This window comes from Scyliorhinus torazame, chromosome 21, assembly GCF_047496885.1.
Source record: "Scyliorhinus torazame isolate Kashiwa2021f chromosome 21, sScyTor2.1, whole genome shotgun sequence".
Taxonomy (NCBI): domain Eukaryota; kingdom Metazoa; phylum Chordata; class Chondrichthyes; order Carcharhiniformes; family Scyliorhinidae; genus Scyliorhinus; species Scyliorhinus torazame.
This window is the reverse complement of record NC_092727.1, coordinates 97,484,446-97,507,005: the sequence shown is the minus strand read 5'-3', so window position 1 is coordinate 97,507,005 and position 22,560 is coordinate 97,484,446. Positions and strand designations below refer to the sequence as shown.

At 43.9% G+C, this 22,560-nt stretch overlaps 1 protein-coding gene across 4 annotated transcripts; it reads left to right on the top strand.

The window, feature by feature from the left end:
- Positions 1-2,678: 2,678 nt before the first annotated feature.
- On the top strand, positions 2,679-22,039 carry tmub2 (transmembrane and ubiquitin-like domain containing 2). Of its 4 annotated transcripts, XM_072487116.1 has the most exons (5): positions 2,693-2,844; positions 4,737-4,808; positions 5,975-6,016; positions 7,166-7,783; positions 19,695-22,039. In XM_072487116.1, the coding sequence occupies exons 4-5, from the start codon at positions 7,188-7,190 to the stop codon at positions 20,044-20,046; spliced, it is 948 nt and encodes a 315-aa protein (XP_072343217.1). In that variant the 5' UTR covers positions 2,693-2,844; positions 4,737-4,808; positions 5,975-6,016; positions 7,166-7,187; the 3' UTR covers positions 20,047-22,039. The 4 variants fall into 4 exon arrangements, with proteins under 4 accessions (XP_072343215.1, XP_072343219.1, XP_072343217.1 ...); XM_072487118.1 differs by lacking the exon at positions 5,975-6,016 and having other exon boundaries at positions 2,690-2,844; positions 4,654-4,808; XM_072487115.1 differs by lacking the exon at positions 5,975-6,016.
- The last annotated feature ends 521 nt before the right edge of the window (positions 22,040-22,560 follow it).

Below are 22,560 nucleotides of genomic sequence, written 5' to 3'. Positions count from 1 at the left end.
TTAGGTGGATTGGCCGTGATAAATTGCCCTTAGTGACCAAAATTGCCCTTAGGGTGGGGTTACTGGGTTATAGGGATAGGGCGGAGGTGTTGATCTTGAGTAGGGTGCTCTTTCCAAGAGCCGGTGCAGACTCGATGGGCCAAATGGCCTCCTTCTGCACTGTAAATTCTATGATAATCTCATTAAATGGCGGAGCAGGCTCGAGGGGCCAAGTGGCCTACTCCTGTTCCTAGTTCTTATCCCACAGGGTGCCATCTGATAAGCCCAGCCCATGCACCCCTGGCCACCACAGGAGCCTCTTGTCACCAGTCCCTATACCCCAGACACCCGCTCGCAACGTTATCTGGACAGTGGCTGGTCCCCTCCCCAATGCGGGGGCCCAGCCCCTGGGTGTTCAAATGTTGGCTGCTGCATCCATGGTGTTGCTTCCTGCAGTGTTGAGGCACAGTATCCAGGCCTCATGGTCTGATTGGGATGCTCGGCAATAACTCCCACATGCTACATGGCATGCCTATCCTTGGGAATCCACTTGAGAGCTGTGAAGTATCACTTAACAAGATTGTCATTTCCCTGTTAGCAATAGCCTTCAGCTGTGCAGCCAGCGGCCTCCACCATCAGTGGGAGTTATGGCTGGTCTGTGGGACAGACAGGCAAGGGCTGCCCCTGTTATGGGTACACACAATCCAGGGGATGGCATGGCAGACTCTATGCTTAAGCACATACCCCCCTCCCCCCGAGAACTGGGCTAGCAACCGCAGTGTCCCCAGGCTCATTTCCCAGGAGTGAAGATGGCTACTCACCTTGGATCCCCACAGCAACCATTCTGCCAGATTCACGTTTCTAAAAAGGAGTACTAAACCGTGCCACGTGGCCACTTGCTGGAGAGGCGTTTGGATCACAGGAGGCTATTAGATAGGGAGTCATTCCCTTTAATTGTAAGGAGATTGGCTTCAAGTGGTGATTATTGGTTTCTTGCCACATCAGTGGGATCCTGATTTCGCCAATGGCCGCAAACCGATCGGCGCCTGGCGCTGTTCCCAATTTTGGCCTCTCCCATGATCTAACGGCCACGCCACCCTCTCGCTCAAGTGCAACGTGCCCATAAAATCGGGCCCAATAGTTTACATTTAATAGATTAAGTGCCGGATGTGGACAATCCATCTAACCTGCACATCTTTGGGATGTGGGGGTGAGACCCATGTAGACACGGAGAGAATGTGCCAATTCCACATGGACAGTGACCTGGGTCCTCACCGCTGTGAGTCAGCAGTGCTAATCACTGCACCACTGTGCCGCCCACCTGATGCTTCTGTGTGAGTTTATGAAAATATTTCCTTCATGGAGAAGCACCAAGATTTTAAAAATTATCCAAGTGTCGCATTCAATTGGAGATTCATATTAAGCATACAATCAAAACTGTCAATTAAAGATTCCAGGAAACTGGTTGTGGTTCAGAGCTTGAGCATAATGTGGAATAAAAACAGGAAATGCTTGAAATACACAGTTCAGCCAGTATCTGCAAATAAAAAACAGGTTAATGTCTCAGTTTTAAGATGTAACTAGGTATGTAAATAACTTTATCCACTTCAGTGGTTTGTAATCTCTTTCTTTTAATAAAGGAGCTGTGATTGATGTATTGAACTGTGTGATGTTAGTTAACTAGTATAAAGAAAAATACAGAATAATAGTTGCACGGTTCAACAGAAAGAACAATAACTAAGACAAAGAAAATAAAGTGGCACGGACAGTTGGAATAAAGGCACAAAAATAACTTTAACTGGTATCGATTCAAGTAAAATAACAGAGACTGTAATACTCCAAATGTAAATAAACGTCGTCAGGAACAAAAATGAAAATGCTGGACAAACTTAGCAGGTCTGACAGTATCTGTAGAGAGTAAAGGAAGCTCACGTTTCCAGTCTGGATGACTCTTTGTCAAATCTCATCAGGCCTACTGAACAGATTAACAGTTGTGCAAATGACTAATGCAGAGTAATTGGGTTAAAATAATTAAATACATGGAAAATGCAATTAGAGAAGCTTCCTTTACATGGTACAAGACCTGGGGCTAATGACTCGGGTGTGGCTTCTGACTGCGAATGTCAGGCAGCTGCAACCTGAAAGTAAACTTGTTGGGGTTCACTAAGAGCCGAAGGTGAACAGAAAGTTCTCTGTTTGATTGACCTGGATCCTCAGGCCGACCACTTAACGTTGCAGGCCAGCGAGAGGAGCGCAGGTTGCTATAACGTCACGACGCAACCCGGATGGGCGAGCGAGAGGCGCAGGTTGCGATGACGTCACGACGCCGCCCGGTTGGGCGAGCCAGCGAGGAGCGCAGCTTGCGGTGACGCCATGCCGCCGACCGGCTGGGCGGGCCAGCGAGAAGGGCGCAGGTTGCGATGACGTCACGACGCCGCCCGGTTGGGCGAGCCAGCGAGGAGCGCAGCTTGCGGTGACGCCATGACGCAGCCCGACTGGGCGAGCCAGCGAGAGAAGCGCAGCTTGCGGTGACGTCATGACGCAGCACGGCTGGGCGAGCCAGCGAGAGGGACGCTGGTTGCGATGACGTCACGACGCCGCCCGGTTGGGCGAGCCAGCGAGGAGCGCAGCTTGCGGTGACGTCATGACGCAGCCCGGCTGGTCGAGCTAGCGAGAGGAGCGCAATTTGTGGTGACGTTATGACGCAGCCCGGCTGGGCGAGCCAGCCAGAGGAGCGCAGCTTGCGATGACGTCGCGTTGTGTGTGTTGATAGTGGCGGCGGTGGAGGTTGGGAGGAATCTGCTGAGCCGACATTTCGCGGGGACTCGACTCTCAGCGGCCCGGGAACATGGTGTTAGGGGACAGGTGAGGCCGCGGCGGGCAAGCGAGTTGTATTCTGTTTGTGCAGTTACTCGAGTATCTGGGCCGGGCCAGTGTGACAGCGGGAGCTTCATTCTCGGGGCTGGGCAGCACTGAGGCCGAGTTCGCCTCGCCCTGGAGTGGAGCACGGGGACAGCCCCTTTCTCAGCCAGCATAGCCTCCCCTTTGAATGGGCAGATTTGTGAACTGGAGGTGCCTGCCCCCGACCCAGCCCCTCTGATGGAGGGGTTGGGGCGGGCGGAGGGGCAGCAGAGTTGACAGGACCCTCAGTGCTGACTTTGCAGCGCCCTGGTACTTTGCCCAGGGGAATACTCTGTGGGCAAAGCCATGGTCATTCTGGAGGGCATGGTGGGCATAAAACCTGTCACACCTGGAACCCAGTGTCTTAAGGTCGAATGGTACAAAATTACAGAATCATCCAACTCTGCAATACACAATTATGGAAAAGTGCTGTGGGAATAATAGGCAACAAGAACTCTGGAATTGGTATAAAAATGAACCTAGATGGTTCAAGGGTCAGATTTAGGGTATTGCAATATCTAATGAGATGGTCTCAAAATGCTGGACAGTTGAAATCAGCCCACTCAGAAATGTCGAAGCGTTTATTTCCTACCACAAAGAACCCATAAAATCAAAATCGGGTAGGCTGGCTCTCAGCACGATATAACCCACCAGGCATCAAAAATGCTCTTGCGATGTTTCAAGTTACCTCCTGCCCACTCATGCCAAGGTGATTTTAGACCATGCAATGGTCTGACTTTTATGGCATACTTTTTGATTTCTTTAATAATGTACATTTATGACTAGATTAGAATAAAAGGTATTTCACAGTACCAAGTTAGTTGAAAGTGACTAACTCTTTAATTAAGGAAATGAATGGCTGCCATCTCGGGTAGAACCCCTCAACTGACCCCCTGACTGTGTACATGACCTTCTCCAGATGCATAAATTCCATAAGATCACCCAACCACACCGAGACACTGGCCGGAATAGAGAGCCTCCACCCCAGCCGAACTCGTCTCCGGGCTATTAACGAGGCAAAGCCACCCGCCTTCACTCCCGTCTGCAGCCCCTGCAAGTCCGACCACCCCAAAGATGGCCACCAAAGTTCATGATTCCAGATTGATATTAAGAATTGCTGACATGGTGTTAAATAAGGAGACCCATTGAACTATAGATACTAAAGTTGCCATAGTTCCAGATGGCTACAGGTGGCTTTCCCCTTTTTTTTTGGGGGGGGGGGGGTTTGCTGACTGTTAGTCATTTAACCTGAGAATCACCATATGGGATGTAATCCACATCCCACTTGTGGTTAAAGCAAATGACTGCGGATGCTGGAATCTGAAACAAAAACATAAATACTGGACAATCGCTGGTCTGACAGCATCTATGGAGAGAGAAGGGAGCTAGCATTTCAAGTCTGGATGACACTTTGTCAAAGCACTTGTGGTGCTGAGCATAATTTACATGGTCATGGTTATTGGTTGAGTCTACATGTAGGAAATGAATTGCGTCTCAGTTCCACATTCATCCATCACTTACAAATCAAGAAGGGAGTGTAATTATCCCTGGTCCCATGTAACCCCATAATAATCTAAAGGAAAGATTGACATGGAAATATGACTTTAGTGATACTGCAGGGATTTAATTGTTTCATACAAAACAGACATTTTGGAGCCTATCTTTCGTTTATGTCATTGTGTGCCAATATGAGGCAAGGACTTAAACATGTGTTGTTTTAATAAATTTGACTTGAGAAATACTACTATAATACAAGTTATTTTATTTCTTCAGATTATCATTGTTACAATGAAGATTTTAAAGTCCTGTTAAATAGAAAAGTAACAGCTATACTCTGCCTTAATTATTATTAATAGAGGCAGTTTGCTTCAATATAAGAATGTGGACCCCAGCAGTGCATTACTGAAGAATCTTCAGACTAAGGACAGGTATGTCCTGTGCCACATGTTGGAGTGCAAAATAGATAAAATGGTGATTGTTGGTGATATTAGTTGATAAAATATTTTAACAGAGGCCCCTAACTGTTTTATTTTAAATGCGGTATTGTTTCATTAAAATAGCATTCAGAGTAAGGTCATACAAATTTGTTAATGCCTTTACCTGACATTACCAACAGTAATTCCTGGACTAAATTAGCCCCAATTGTCAGGATGAACATTTAAATGTGACTAAGGATAACTTACTGTGGACAAATCTACAAAGGATTTGGTGACTTTCAGCAGGGAATGCTATTGTCAGGGCAGAAACTGAATTTGACAAATTAGAAAAGAGAATGACAGGGGAGGTGCACACCGAGAAATAGGTTGTAACAGCAAATTCAAGAGAGGGAAGAGATGTTGGAAAAATAAGGCATTAACGACAGAGGACAGAAAGATAAAGGGTGTTTGTTAAGAACGTGGTGAAGACAGGAGTCTAGAAAGATGGGTGACATAAGATTGAAAGTGCTGAAGCATTGGACCAAGTCGAACTGGTTGTGTGCTTGGTAAAGACTTGGGGCAAGATGTTATGGGGAAGGGGAAAGAGACCAAGGCAGCTGAACAATTGGTAAAAATTTAAGATGAAGAAACCAATGAGTTTTCATTGGTGGAAGTAGTGTTACATCTGTACAGAGCTCTGGCTAAAGTTCACCTGGAGTTCTACACAGAGCAATATAGAACTATTGACTCTGCAGAGGTTACAGTGCTGATTCACCAGAAAAATACAGGGCCAAAAAGTGTTACATTATGATGTGTTGCATAGACTGGTCTTGTATTATCTTGAAAATAAAGAAGGTTAAGGGGTGCTCTAAATGAAATGTCCAGGATAATTAAAGGATTTGATAGGATAAATAGTGAAGAGTCATTTTCACTGGTGGAAAAGTTCAGAATAAGCTGGCATAACCTTAAAATTTGAGCTAAGCAGTTCAGTGGTGATATCAGAAAGCATGTCTTCACACGCTCCTTCACTGAGGTGGTTGATAGTTGGAAGTGTGTGGTTATATTTCAGATATTTAACAGTTCTGTGTTTGCATCTGAAGTGCCCAAAGTGGTTGTCGTGGCATGATAAAAGAAGGAAATTCTAATGGAGATTATTTGATTTTTGTTTCCACTGTCAGCCAACAACTGCTAACAGGAGATGCAGCTGAAAGTTCTTCATGGTACCTACTAGATGCTAATGTGCCCACTCTTAAGTCACTGAGATTCAGTTGAGGAGGAGATGACCTCCATTCCAAAAAATCCTGATCTGCATTGCAGTCCATCAAACTGAAATTACACTGCAAGGGGTTCAACCTTTTGCAAGTTGTGGTATTGTATAGCAGCCAACCTATCGCATTATATCTAATTTCTTAATTAATGGGGCAGTTGCTTACGATATTCAGAATATGTTATCATTTTCCAATTCCCTGGAGAAAGAAAGCACAGCCACTTGTATCTGTCTTCCTCCTCCATGTACTGTTCATCCAATTTTCTTTTTTATCGTTCTGCATGCCTGTTATTGTAAGTATTCATTGAACTGCAACTGGAAGTCATTCCTAAGACCTTTTTTAATGCAAATTCACCTGGCTCCAACTATCTCTACCAGTATTAGGGTAAATGGCTCTTCTTGGCTTAATCCTTGTCAAAATCCTCACCAGCCACAAGATACTTTGTGCCTTAGTTTGCAAGATCATTCCAGGCCACTGCCTCCAGTATTTGCCTGTTAATATCTTTTAATTAAGTTTGTTATTGCACTATTGGTGTTCCGACGCACCCAAGTGTGACCTTGACCTCCTTTTGATATAACTTCTTTGTTTAGGTTTTTTCTATCATTTTGTAACAGCTATGTAATTCAAAACTAAAATATTTTGCAAACATTGAATCTTCCACGATGGCCCCTGTTAAAGAAGGAGTAAGCAACATGGTACAATATTTAGTTTCTTTAGTTTAATCTGAGTGCTGCCGTCCCAAGTTGAGAGAGCTGTCTAGGGCAAATTAATGTGTGACCTTATTCTGGTCAAGGGCTTTTGAATCTGACAATGTGTGATAACTTATCTGAATTGCCTTGACTCAGTTGCTTAACTCAAATTATTTAATAATTCAACATTTTTAAACTCCCACTTTGCTATTTTGTTTACGTTGCTAATAAATTATTGGAGAACAGAATTTTTAATGTAAAATTTCACTAATTGTTAGCAGTAGGTTGCAATCAATAAGTGAACAGCAAAACATATTTGAATATTAAATATGTTTGTTAGTGTTGAGGGTAGCAAGAAATTGTTATGATCACAGATTACAACACATTATTGACTGTTTTTATTTTCTCTTAGTACTTTTGAGAATTTTCTATAAATGGACGCCACCGCCATGTCATTTATCGAAGGAGTTGGTGATGAAGTTACAGTTCTGTGTGGAATCGTTCTCCTGGTACTGGCGCTTGTTCTCGCTTGGCTCTCCACGCATGTTGCTGATCGTAGTGATCAAATATTTGGGACCATTATTACGACAGGGAACTCATCGTTAGTGGGTCTAAGCAGTGTAGAGAGATATGTGGCAAATGCAGCGACACCTGAGGCAGATGAAGCCCAGTCAGCCACTGCACCTGTTGAGCAGAAACCAGAGGAAGAAGGCGATTCTGGAATGGGAGCATCTCCTGGAAGCAATGGACCCATAAGTGAACAGGTGCCAATTGAAGGAGCTTCCAATTTAACCGATTCGAGTCTTGATCCTCTTTTGAACATACAGGGTTTACGCAAGAGAGCTTCAACAAGTGCGATTAGCACTGGAGCGGGACTGGACCGGACACTGCCTGAGAACTGTAACATTCACCCTCACACCGTGGATAACGGGGAGGGTGAAGGGCAAATTAAGGTACGGCTGAAGTTTTTAAATGACACTGAAGAGGTTGCACGAGTGAAACCAGATGATACCATTGGGTTTCTGAAGAGGTAAGATATTTGTAAGTTAAGACTGTTCAGAAGATTTAAACGCACTATTATCGCAGAGTGTTTTGTTGTCAGACTCTCTGGAATGCCAAATTAAAATTATTTTTTAAACTCTAATAAAATATCAATTGTGAAAATATTTTCAACTTTATTTTGCAACAATGTAATTTCTAATATTTAAAATGAAACCAATCCTATGTGCAAAATATTGTTAGCTGTTATAGAATAATCTGTTGACTGTAGTAACAGTTCAAATTCTATAAATGCAAACAGTCATCTGAGTTGACAAAGATCCGGGACCTTGTTTAGTCGCTGCTGCCTGCAGACTTAGCAAGTATGACCTGCCAAAGGCATCTTTTGATGAATGAATGCATCTCACCAAGCTTGTTTTTGAAGCATTTTAAAATGTTCCAGCTGAGCTACTGATGAGATTTCAAAGTCAATCCACGGACTTGGTGATTCTAAATTACTTGTTGCAGAGCTCTGCATTCTCTGTGTTATGATCTCAGTTAATGTTATAACTGGATGGGAAGATCCCAAAATGGAACCCTGGCTCAAAAGACCATAAATATTATTTTTAACAAGGAAAGAACATTTATTAAACATGAAAAAATTGGATTATGATACAATACGCTTTTAGTTCCCCCTTAATTAACAATTACACAGGTTTTAGGATTGACACAGATTATTACAAAGTACTTCGTAATCTACAATGGTCTCATTAACACAGTCCCTTTTAAGCACATAAGATGACTGTGGTCAAATACACACATTCGGCTCTGAACTCAAGGTAGTGTCCATGGATTTCTCCTACGAGTCCCCCCCCCCCCCCCCCCCCCCCCAGATGATTTTCACATGAGAGTTTCGTTTCCAAACTCCACTCCCAAAAACGGGCTTTAAAATCGTGTCTCATAATAATAATGATGTGGAGATGCCAGTGTTGGACTGGGGTGAGCACATTAAGAAGTCTTACAACACCAGGTTAAAGTCCAACGGGTTTGTTTCAAATCACTAGCTTTCGGAGCACTGCTTCTTCCTCAGGTGAATGTGAGGAAGGAGAATCGCCTGAGGAAGGAGCAGTAAGACTTCTTACTGTGCTCATAATAATAAAACATAGGAACAGAATTAGGCCACTGGGCCCATCGCGTCTGGTCCACCATTCAATCATGACTGATATTTTTCCCATCCCCATTCTCCTTCCTTCCTTCTCCCCCACCCCCCCAGCCATAATATTTGATCCCCTTATTAATCAAGAACCTATCTCTCTCTGTCTTAAAGACACTCAGTGATTTGGCCTCCACAGCCTTCTGCGGCAAAGAGTTCCACAGATTCACCACCCTCTGGCTGAAGAAATTCTGTTTTAGAGGATCGTCCCTTTAGTCTGAGATTGTGTCCTCTTTTTTTTTCCTACAAGTGGAAACATCCTCTCCACGTCCACTCTATCCAGGCCTCGCAGTATCCTGTAAGTTTCAATAGGATCCCCCTCATCCTTCTAAACTCCAACGAGTACAGACCTAGAGTCCTCAACCATTCTTCATTCCAGGGATCTTTTTTGTGAACCTTCTCTGGACCCTTTCCAAGTCCAGCACATCCTTCTTTAAATGCGAGGCCCAAAACTGCTCACAAAACTCCAAATGGGGTCTGACCAGAGCCTTATACAGCCTCAGAAGTGCATCCCTGCTCTTGTATTCTAGCCCTCTCGACATGAATGCTAACATTGTATTTGCCTTCCTAATTGCCGAAGGAACCTGAACCTTAAGAGAATCTTGAACAAGGACTCCCAAGTCCCTTTATTCTTCTGATTACCTAAGCAATTCCCCATTTAGAAAATAGTCTTTGCCTCCATTCCTCTTTCCTCCTTCCTCACACTTTTCCACATTGTATTCCATCTGCCATTTCTTTGCCCACTCTCCTAGCTTGTCCAAGTTCTTCTGCAGCCCCCCTGCTTCCTCAGTACCACCTGTCCCTCTACATATCTTTGTATCATCTGCAAACTGAGTAACGGTGCCTTCCCCATGCTTTCCCTTAGCGGTTTACATGCTGAATCCATTCCAGGTTTTCCAACTACACTGTCAAACAGCTTGCTTCACCATTACTCAATAGTCTGGTATTCTAGCAAAGCTGAGAGAGATGTACCCTCAAGCCTTTTATAGAAAATATTTTACTGAGGTATTTATAATTTTAACATTCTAAACAACAGAGCGGTCCAACACACGCGTAAACCCCACAATAACATACCCAACTTGCCCCCGCCCTAACTCCTAGCTACCCATACATTAGACTCCCTGCCCTTATTCTTCAATTCCATGCCTCCCCTTTCCTTCCCCCCCCCTCTCCCCCCACTGCTGACGGTCAGTTTTCCTTAAAGAAGTAAATGAACGGCTGACACCTCCGAGCGAACCCCTGTAATGAACCCCTTAAGGCAAACTTAATCTTCTCTAGCCTAAGAAACTCTGTCATGTCACTGACCCACACCCCTGGCTTTGGAGGCTCCGAGTGCCTCCAGCCCAGCAAAATCCGTCTCCGGGCCACCAGGGGCAAAGGCCAAAACGTTGGCCTCTGTTACCCCCCCCTCCCCGGATCTTCCGACTCTCCAAATATCACCACCTCTGGACTCTGAGTCATCCTCCCTTCCAGGATCTCTGACATGACTTCTGACAAAATCCCCTCCGCTTCGGACACGCCCAAAACATATGTACATGATTCGCCGGGCTTCCCCTGCACCGCCCACATCTGTCTTCCACCTCCTCAAAAAACCTACTCCTCCGGGCCACAGTCATATGTGCTCTGTGGACACCTTGGACTGGATCAGGCTAAGCCTGGCACACAACGAGGATGCATTGACTCTCCTCAGGGCCTTCGCCCATAGCCTGACTTCCAACTCATCCTCCCACTTCCTCTTCACCTCCCCGATTAGGACCCCTTCCCACTCCATCAGTTCCTTATGTATTTCTGAGACCCTCCCCTCCCCAACCACTGTTTTAGACATCGCCTTATCCTCTAGTTCCCTTAGAGGGAGGTGAGGGAAGCCTGGAACTTGCCTCCGGCCAAAATCCGTAACCCGTAACTCGAAACCCTCCTCAATGAAAAGATCTCAAAATCTCTCAATCCCTGCCCGCTGCCACCTTCTAAAGCCCCCGTCCAGCCCCCCCGGAGCGAACCGGTGATTATCACAGATCGGTGACCACACCGACACTTATGTGCTGCCTCCATTGCCCCCACACTCTCAGGGCTGCCACTACCACTGGATTTGTGGAGTAACAAGCCAGCGAGAATGGCAAAGGTGCCATTAACAGAACCTTCAGACTCATGCCCTTGCTAGATGCCGCCTCCACTCACTCCCACACCAACCCCTCCCCCATTACCCATTTCTTAACCATCGAAATATTGGCCGCCCAGTAATAGTTAATAAAGTTCGGAAGGGCCAAGCCCCCCTCCCCGCACCCCCGCTCAAGAAGGACCTTCTTCACCCTCGGGGCTTTCCCGGCCCATATAAATCCCGAGATCGCCGTGTTCATCTTCCTAAAAAATACCGTGGGAATGAAGATTGGGAGACACTGAAACACAAACAGCAATCTCGGGTGGACTGTCATCTCCACAGTCTGTACCCACCCCGCCAATGACAGGGCGAGCACATCCCACCTATGGAAGTCCCCTTTTAGTTGCTCAATCACCTTGCCCAAATTTAATTTATGAAGCTGATCCCACTCCCTTGCCACCTGAATCCCCAGGTATCTAAAACTCCTTCCCACCACTTTGAACAGCATCTCCCGCAGTCTCCTCTCCTGCCCCCTTGCCTGGATCGCAAAGACCTCGCTCTTGCCCATATTCAGTTTGTAACCTGAGAACCAGCCAAATTCCTCCAGTATTCCCATAATTCTTGCGATTTTCCCCCCAACTGGTCTGTTTTATAAAGGAGTATGTCATCTGCGTAGAGTCTAGCTTTTTAAACCAAGTACTTTTGGGGCTGTTTAGCACAGGGCTAAATCGCTGGCTTTGAAAGCAGACCAAGGCAGGCCAGCAGCACGGTTCCTTGTAACAGCCACCCCGAACAGGCGCCGGAATGTGACGACTAGGGGCTTTTCACAGTAACTTCATTGAAGCCTACTTGTGACAATAAACAATTTTCATTTCGTTTCATTTTTCATTTCTAACAGAGCTGGGAGAGCTGCTTTCTTGCTCGATGCCTAGCTCCAACTGCAATTAAATTAACTAAACTAAACTAAAAAACTTCTTTACCTTACAATCCCCCAGTTGCAAAGCAATGCCCGCACACCTCTACTGGCCTATTTATTCTTCATGCCTTAGCCCTCTCTAAGCACAATAGAAACACAGTTGGAACTTAACCAACCTCCACACATACAAACACCTTTGTCCAGCATGAATCTAACTATAGGTTTTAACTTTCCAGACACAGAACCATTAAATTAAACCCACTTACAACTATACTCTATTTTTTATATTTATAAATATAAACCCCTTAAAACTACTTTTTTTTCCTAATACTATGAGCCACTAACAAGATAGATACATTTTCAGAATTCTCCCAAGGATCTATATCTCTCCTTCAGAAAAGCCAGTCTTTTTAGTTTTAAATAAATAGTCCTTCCCCTCTTGTGGAAAATGCCAAAAGCTGTTTTGAGGGACGGAGCCCATCAGCTGCCTTTAATAGCCACATTCTCTGCTTGCATTCAACCAGTTCATAATTCATATGCACTTCACCTGCAGGTGACTCTTATCTGTCAGATTCATGCACAAATTCCTCAAGGCAAGAACTCTATTTTGTTCAGACAAGGAATTCAAGCAGCTGGACTTGTGGGGATGTCACTTTTTTAGAGCTAACTCCATAACCTACTAACTCTAGGTATCATGAATAAAGGATTTTATGTTGTCTCGTAAACCTATTAAGATGTTCAAGATCATTTTTTACAAGGTCAAAGTTTTTAATCAGACAAATAACAAATTAGGTAAAGTTAAAGTCAATGAAATCAGTGGGATGGTGGTGGGGCGGGGGGGGGGGGAAGAGAGTGAGTCTCTTATTGGGGTCACGCCTAGCTGAAAGGAAGATGGTTGTGGTGGCCAATTATCTCAATTATAGGACATTTCTGCAGGATTTCCTCAGGGTAGTGTTCTAGTCCCGATCATCAACTGCTTAATCAATGACTTTCCTTCCATCATGAGGTCAGAGTGACTATGTTTGTTGATGATTGCACAATGTTAAGTACGATTCACAGCTCCTCAGATACTAAAGTCTGTTCCTGCATGCATCAACACCTGAGCAACATTCAGGCTTAAGCTAGGCAGCACAATGGTTAGCACTGCTGCCTACATCGCTGAGGACCTGGGTTCAATCCTGGCCCCGGGTCACTGTCTGTATGGCGTTTGCACATTTTCCCCATGTCTGCGTGGGTTTCACCCTCACAACCCAAAGATGTGCAGGTTAGGTGGATTGGCCGCACTAAATTGCCCCTTAATTGGAAAATAAATAATTGGAACTTTTATTTAAAAAAACATTCAGGCTTGGGCTGATTAGTGTTAGATAGTATTTATGCCACACAAGTGGTGGCCAATGACCATCTGCAACAAAAGATAATCTAACCATGTCATCTTTATGTTCAAGCATATTATCATTGCTGAATACCCCACCATCAACATGCTTGTGGGGTGGCAGGGGAAAACTGGACAGTTGACTAGAAACCTAACTGGACCAGCCATATAAATACTAGCTAAATGAGCAGATCAGAGGCTGGGACTTTACCTCCTGACTCCATAAATCCTGTCCAATATCTACCAGACACAAGTGAAGAGAGAGATGGAATGCTCTTCACTTGTCTGGACGAATGTAGTTCCATCAGTACTCTATAGAGTTTTGACACCATCCAGGCAAAGCAACCCTATAATAAAAACTGAAAATGATGGATATACTCAGCAGGTCTGGCAGCATCTGTGGCGAGAGAAAAACACAGTTAACGTTTCAAGTAGATTGACCCTTTTGCAGAACTGATAAAGGATCGAAACAACCCGCTTCATTAACGCCCAATCTACAACCATAAACATTCACTCCTTCCAGCACTGGCACACAGTGGCAGCAGTGTGTACCATCTACAAGATGCAGTACAGCAGCCCACTTAGGCTCCTTTGTCAGCACCTTTAAAATCTGTAACAGATACCAACCAGGTGTCCTCTGTAAGGGCAGCAGAACGCCACCATCTGAAAGTTCTCATCCAAGACGCACATCATCTTGACTGGCAACCAAATTGCCATTCCTTCACTGTCGCTGGGTCAAAGTCCTGGGATATCCATCCCAACAGCATTGTGGGCGTAACTACTGACCTCATGGTTTGCAACAGTTCAAGAATGTGGTTGACGATAAGGGGTGAACCTTTTAGGACTGAGGTGAGAAGTTTCTTCACCCAGAGAGTGGCAAATCTGTGGAATTCACTACCACAGAAAGCCGTTGAGGCTATCAAGGGATATGGGGTGGAAGGTGGGGTCAGGGTGTTGAACTTGATGGTCAGCCATGATCATAATGAATGGTGGAGCAGATGTGAAGGACTGAATGGCCTCCTCCTGCTTCTATTTTCTATGCTTCTAATCAGCACCAACACCACCTTGGGCATTAGGGGTGGGTAAATGATGCTGATCTCCAGTGATTCTCACATCCCATGAACAAATAAACAAAAAAATATTGCCTTCAGAACCTTAGTGACACCCAGGATTGATCTCTGGCAATCTGGCACTCGTATACAAGGTAGGTGCCATGTCACAGTAGTCTGGGCTTGTTGAAGGGTTATTAAGCATTTGTCCCAGCACACCAGCAGGATGTACACAAGAACCCCAACCCTCCTGGCTTCTCTGTCCTGAACTGCTCAGTGGCTGATTTAGTTGATCATTCTCTGGAGACCCAGCTTGGGAAGTCTTTTTATTACCTTTCGTATCCCAGAGGAGGTGCATCGTTGCAAATGCTTCGATTGAATGAGCCAAAAGCTGAGCTAATCTCTACATTTGAAATCAGAATTCGGCATATGCTCGGTTAAAGTTAAATTTTTGAGACCAATGTTTTGGGCAAAATGTCATGGGGTCAACTTTTACATTGATTATGTTTTCGAGGGCTTACTCTCAACTAAAACACTTCCCCGGCCCACTTTAGATGGATCTCAAAGGGACCCACAGGGTAATGGGGAGTGTGACTCGTACCAGATGTTTATTCTCTCTCCTTATTAAGGAGTTTCTCCCAACCACTACCACCCCAGGAGAGGAAACAACAGCATCGTCTGGGCTTGCGGTTACCACGCTGCTTGGAGGCCAAGGGAAGGGAATGGCCATGCAGTTGGAAAATGTCATGCTAACAGCTCCTAGTCCTTTACTTAGACGTTGGTGCAGGGGTTTGCACTGACTTAGTATTTTCAAGGGCCATATTGGCAAGGCTTAAGCCTTCTCTTCCCTTCTCAGGAAAATTGAGGGCGATAATTGAGGGCACAAGACTTGGCCATTTATTTAAAGCTTGCTCTAGAAATTGGACCCTGGATCCTGTTTCCAAGTGTGCTGTTTATTGCTCTTGTAATAAGCTTTATTGGGACACTAGTTCGACCTCAGCTGGAGTATTGCTTAGGAAGAATGTGAAGGCATTTTTTGAGACTGCAGAAAAGGTCCATCAGAGTGCCTCCAGGGATGAGGACCTTCAGTTATATAGATTAGAAAGTTGGGACTGTTTTCCTTGAAGAAAAAAAGCCAAGAGGAGATTTAATAGAGTTACTCAAAATCGCGAAGGGGTCCAGGCAGAGTAGAAAGGGAGAAACAATTCCCACTCATGAAAGGATCGAAGTCAAAAAGGCACTTATTTAAAGTAATTGCATAAGAATCAAAAGGCACAGGAGAAAAAAGCTTCACATGCAATGATTGATTAAGGTCTGGAATCCATTGCCTGAGACTCTGGTGGAGTCAGTATTCAAAAGGGAATTAGTTATCTGAAAAGGAAGAATGTGCAGAGTTGCTTGGGACTGGCACTTAGTGACTTGCTCATTCAGAGTCAGTGCAGCTACGATGGGCCCAATGGCCTCCTCCTGCACTGTAACAATTCTGATTTTCCGATGTACTAATTACCACCCCCCCCCCCCCCCCCAAAACACACACACACACAAAAACATTCTAAATTGGTCTACATTCTTCCTACCTCAATTACCAAGTAGGGACTGGAGGAAAGTGCAACTTTTTAAAATTAATCCAGGTTTTTGATGTAATTGTAGAGATTGTACTACAAAGAACAAAGAAAATTACAGCACTGGGACAGGCACTTCGGCCCTCCAAGCCTGCACCGACCATGCTGCCCGTCTGAACTAAAAACCCCTACCTTTCCGGGGACCATATTCCTAGTTCTGAACTTTTTTGGGCTTTGACCTCAGTAGGGTCAACTTTTACATGAGGTAAATATTCTTTTAAAAAATGATGGGTTTTTTAGGCCAAAGTTCACAGGGTCAATTTTAATATGCATTTTATTTTTACGTGACTATACATACTCTTGTTTGAATCTGGAAGCATTCCAGCAGCTGAAATGAACCATTTGCTTCAATAGGGCATAGGCAGGAGGTCTGATCAGCAGAGGTAATAAAATTACGTTGTCTGTGAGCTTTGCAAATAATTAGGATCCCGTGCTTATTATTTTCTTTTAAATGTAACGGTGCTAATTGGTTGCATGATTGCCCACATGACATTTTTCAAAAGTAATCTGTGAGCTGAGGGCATGAACGGTGCTACATAAATGCAAGTTTGTTCATTCTTTCTTGGGATAGGTTCAGAATGGCTTCATATTATTCAGATAGTTTGTTTAGGAGATTCACTGACTCCACTGGACTGTGAAAATGCTTTCTTTTAATGTGGTTGTTCAACTGTGGCACTGTTAAAGATTTCATTCCCTAGACAGTAGTTACAAGCTGTCCCAGTGAGCCGTAAATCTGCTCCCAGTGTTTATGAAATGCAATTATGTTGTTGCAGCCCATGTACAGCTGTGACACACACCTATCCTTATTTACATTGTTGGCTTGTTTGTTGCAGTCTCCCAGTGATTCAATGAAAGTTCCAAAACTTTGCTCTGTGTTCTTCTCAACTAAAAACTATTCCTTTTGGACCCTAATTAAATTTATTTGTGTCATTTTGTACTCCAGAAATTCTTCCATCCCAACATATTTCAGAGCATGGTATCTCCTTTACACCAAGGACTGCAGCTATTTGCAAAATACAACTTGGATTCTCAGTCTGAAAGTACTTTAGTGCTAAATGCAAGTTTCCTGAGCCTATAGAACATAGACCAATACAGCGCAGTACAGGCCCTTCGGCCCACGATGTTGCACCGAAACAAAAGCCATCTAACCTACACTATGCCATTATCATCCATATGTTTATCCAATAAACTTTTAAATGCCCTCAATGTTGGCGAGTTCACTACTGTAGCAGGTAGGGCATTCCACGGCCTCACTACTCTTTGCGTAAAGAACCTACCTCTGACCTCTGTCCTATATCTATTACCCCTCAGTTTAAAGTTATGTCCCCTCGTGCCAGCCATATCCATCCGCGGGAGAAGGCTCTCACTGTCCACCCTATCCAACCCCCTGATCATTTTGTATGCCTCTATTAAGTCTCCTCTTAACCTTCTTCTCTCCAACGAAAACAACCTCAAGTCCATCAGCCTTTCCTCATAAGATTTTCCCTCCATACCTGGTAAATCTCCTCTGCACCCGCTCCAAAGCCTCCACGTCCTTCCTATAATGCTGTGACCAGAACTGTACGCAATACTCCAAATGCGGCCGTACCAGAGTTCTGTACAGCTGCAACATGACCTCCCGACTCCGGAACTCAATCCCTCTACCAATAAAGGCCAACACTCCATAGGCCTTCTTCACAACCCTATCAACCTGGGTGGCAACTTTCAGGGATCTATGTACATGGACACCTAGATCCCTCTGCTCATCCACACTTTCAAGAACTTTACCATTAGCCAAATATTCTGCATTCCTGTTATTCCTTCCAAAGTGAATCACCTCACACTTCTCTACATTAAACTCCATTTGCCACCTCTCAGCCCAGCTCTGCAGCTTATCTATATCCCTCTGTAACCTGCTACATCCTTCCACACTATCGACAACACCACCGACTTTCGTATCGTCTGCAAATTTACTCACCCACCCTTCTGCACCTTCCTCTAGGTCATTGATAAAAATGACAAACAGCAACGGCCCCAGAACAGATCCTTGTGGTACTCCACTTGTGACTACTCCATTCTGAACATTTCCCATCAACCACCACCCTCTGTCTTCTTTCAGCTAGCCAATTTCTGATCCACATCTCTAAATCACCCTCAATCCCCAGCCTCCGTATTTTTTGCAATAGCCTACCGTGGGGAACCTTATCAAACGCTTTGCTGAAATCCATATACACCACATCAACTGCTCTACCCTCGTCTACCTGTTCAGTCACCTTCTCAAAGAACTCAATAAGGTTTGTGAGGCATGACCTACCCTTCACAAAGCCATGCTGACTATCCCTGATCATATTATTCCTATCTAGATGATTATAAATCTTGTCTCTTATAATCCCCTCCAAGACTTTACCCACTACAGACGTGAGGCTCACCGGTCTATAGTTGCCGGGGTTGTCTCTGGACTATATCTTGTCCAGTGCCCTTTTTGTCATTCACCAGTTTCAAAGCTGGTAGCAATGAATCCAATATCTTTTTTTTCTTAGCACCTTGGCTCTATCTGTATTCAGCATAGACCATCTAGCAGCATTCGGTGATGATTGTATGCAGCTGAAGTCAAAACCTTTACACGGTGTGGAATTCAAACACCATATGGACAGGCTGAGGTCCAAGGCATAGTTACTTTACAAAGCAAGAATTGGCACTTATGCAGCTTATCACATCTCAGTCATCTGAAGCAGCCACATATACAGCATATTGCTTTGGGGTGTAGCCACATTTGCTACGGAGGTGAATCTCATTTGACATTTTGTGTAAAATGTTTGTCCCTCAAACAACAATGCAATACATGACCAGTTGATTTAGTTTTAATGGTTAGTTTCCACTTCTTCTACTACCAGTAAGGATTGCATGTGCTCTATGATTATTACCCTGAAGTGTCAACTTGCGTCTATCATGCTCAATATGGGTGGAAATCCCCCCTTTTAAGCCAAGACAACTTCCAACTGAGTTGTACTGCCACTTACTTGCTTGGAAGAATGAGGAAGACACTTTGCGTCTAATCTAAGATCCCTACATTTCAATTGCCTCTGTAACGTCACAGCAGAGAATTTATTTTGTGGATGCTCAAAGGTCTTCAATTTGAATGTAGATAGAATGGCCCTTTCTGCTAGTATATGCAGACCTTAAAATTTTATTTGGCGTGTATGTCACCTACTAGTCTAAAAAAGACTAACTTATTCTACATTATTGTTGCTTACTGGGTTAGGAAACAAAATATGTCATTGTGACCAGGAGCACATGCTGGACATTGTCTACAGGACAATTGCTAGAAGTCTTAGCATTAGGTCTCAATATTTAGGTCTTCCAGCCACAGTGAACAATTTTCATTCTCTATACAGCAAAAATCTTTCCATGCTGCTCTTCTTAACACACATACTGGGCATTTTGACAAAGTGCAGAAGGGTGGCTGATGTCTGTGGAACCAAACCCTAAAAAGAAACCTCAGGTGAAGAAGAGAAGATTTACAACAGAATCATGGAACTAGGAATTACCTTCTATAATTGGGTGTAGATTTTCTTTTTGTCACTGTTTATGCTAAGATATTGTCTGACCTCCGCATTATTTCTCCATTTAGAGTTTATGAAAATTGTTCTAATTTTCTGACTCGCCTCTTTCCATTTTCTCTCCCTGTTTCTGTGTCCCCTTTTTCCCTCTTCCCAGCAAATACTTCCCAGGGCAAGAGCAGCAAATGAAGTTCATTTACCAGGGCCAGCTTCTGCAGGACCAGTCCCGCACTCTTGGCTCCCTCAACATTACAGATAACTGTGTCATCCACTGTCACATTTCGCAGACTTCATCCTCCCCTGGCCCTGCTGTTTCCTCCGTGGTGGAACAAAACCAAGCTGCCCTTAACGTTGGCAATCTGATGATCCCAGTTTTTGTCATCATGCTTGCTGTAGTCTGGTACTATCGCATCAATTACCGTCAGTTCTTCACTGCACCAGCCACAGTTTCCCTGGTTGGTGTTACCGTTTTCTTCAGTTTTCTGGTGTTCGGCATTTATGGTCGATAAAGGCACAGTGATGTCTTCTCATTCATCTTGATCATTGCTTATCCACCCCAACTGAATGTGGTGTTACTGGTCAATGTTGAAATAAGATGTGATGTGGAGCCAGTGTATTTAAAAATAAATAAATGGGGATCCAGCTTGGCACTTACTTTTGAGTACCATGCTGTTGGCAACTTACTAGCATTTAATGATATAAATTTTTTTAAAGCCTAGCTAGGAAAATGATCATTTACAATTAAACAGTCTGGAATGGGGACTTTTACTGTTGATTTATAAAAGAATAAGATTACATTGAGCCAGATAATGTTTCACACAGTCAAAACCTGATCAATGCAAATTTGCCCCCCCCCCCCCCCCCAAAAAAAGATTTTAACGCACCGTGAATATAGAAGTTCGGGTCTCGCATTCAATAAAGATCTAACGGCCTATATAAAAATTCAAGGTTCAAACTCAAGATTGTTGCCCTTGACTATCAGAAACATCCTAGCCCTTGTGGCATTGAAGGTGTGTGCAATTGGATTTTAATAGTGCCAGCGAATAGATATTTGCCATGGATGCGGTATGCATTTATCCGAGCTCCACTATATTTACAGTATCAGTAGTCAGCCCTAAAGATTGTTTTTAGGAGACGAATGCCTCCGTATTACTTTAAAGCATGATATATAAAAGCTATCAGTCATTGCACCAAGCCTTGTTCAGTAGACAAAGAAGTTGTGTTGTTGTTAGTGGTCTCCAAAAGCTAGGGAGATGGGAGACTATATTAAAAGATTTGCCCTTCATTGTCCACAACCGCTCAATGCCTTTATTCATGGCAGTTAACAAAGGAGCTCAACAGTTGATCAATTCTAAGAGTTTTACCCCTGATTTTTTTGAATGTCAGGCTATGTAATATTTACATGATTTTTTTTTATAATTGCTTGATCATGTTACGGTGCAGCAATCATTGTATTTGCATAACTGTATTAAGATGTGTCCAATCTCTGGTTTGTTCCATGTCGGCTTTCCTGTTATCGTATCATGTTATCCTAAGATTACATAGTACTACTTTACAGTTAAAGGTCAGAGTTTGAGGGAAGAGAGGTGAGAGAAGCTAGCCAATGTACAAATTAGACCGCTTTATAGAGAAGGAAAGTTCTACAACCAGAAAAGGCAGCAAATATTTAAAAAGTGGACCAGTGGAAGACGGAAGGATTTGTTTCATAAGAGTTTTACAAAGAAACCAGGCATAGTGCTTTAAAGAGAATACAATAGCAGCAGAGATTCCATTAGAACGTTGGTCAATTTTAAACCCATGGTTCAATTTTGTAAGAAAGTGTATTCGCCTATGCTTTGTGTGTGTGACAGGTGGGTTATATAAGCTCAGTTGCCCCTTTCTCAGAGTTTAAATCTACAGGAATTGTAGCAAAGATTGGCTCAAGTGATCTGTGCTTAGGTTAGTACTTCTCCAACACTATTTAAAACAAGCCATTATGAAGAGAAAGCTGCTTATTTTGGAATTATTTTCAGGAGAAAAAAATCTGCTAGAAGCCCACAGTGAAGGTAGAAAAAGTGATCTAAGGTGCTTGGGAAAGGAAAAATGCCATGGCATACCTGGAGATGGGGACGAGGAAATCGCAGCCAAAGGAAGAGAAGTGCACCCTTGATGCTGGCTGGTACCTAGAAAGAGTGGGTGGGAGCTTGGTGAACCCCAACCCCCATGTGCATGGGGGCACCCAGAAAGAGGGGGGGGGGGGGGGGTGACTAGAGGTTGAGGGAGCACATTGCCTACATGAAAAGAGACTCAACCCAGTGGGGTGTCCAAAGGGATTGGCAATATCTCTGCTGGTTTGTGCCTTTGCGATTTTAAAATATTGCTGTTTTTTTTTCAGATATGTAGAACAGACCTGTATTGTGCTGAAGGAGGGCATTGGGGTTAAAAGCTGTAACATTTCTGAAATGTTCTCCCTTTGTTTTGCAATAACAGCTCATTGAATGTAATTAAACACAAATACTAGTTCTGAGTTTGTGGTGGTTCATTTATTTACACACATATGATATGGAACTGGTACAGAGTGGAGTATGACAAATACAACTGTGCTTGATCAGTGATGGTGCACAGTTGAGAACACAGGAATGGAGTATTCTGCCATCAAGCCTGCCCATTCAATAAGATCAGCGTTGGTCACGACTCCACTTTCCTGTCTGTGCCCCATAACCCTCAACTATCTTGTCCGCCAAAAATCTTTCCTACTCAGCCTTAAACATATTTAATGACCCAGCCTACACTGCTTTCTGGGGAAGAGAAATCCATGGACTAATGACCCTCCTGCCTCCATCTTAAAAGGGAGACCTTATTTTTAAACTATGGCCCCTGCTTCTAGTCTCTCCCATAAGTGGAAATGCTCTCCACCGGGATCGCTATCCTATCAAGTCCCCTCTTGTATGTTTCAATAAGAGCACCTCTCATTCTTCTAAACTCAAATACTGCCCAGCATATTCAACTTGCAGTTCCATTATGCAGTACAAGTAGGTATTCAT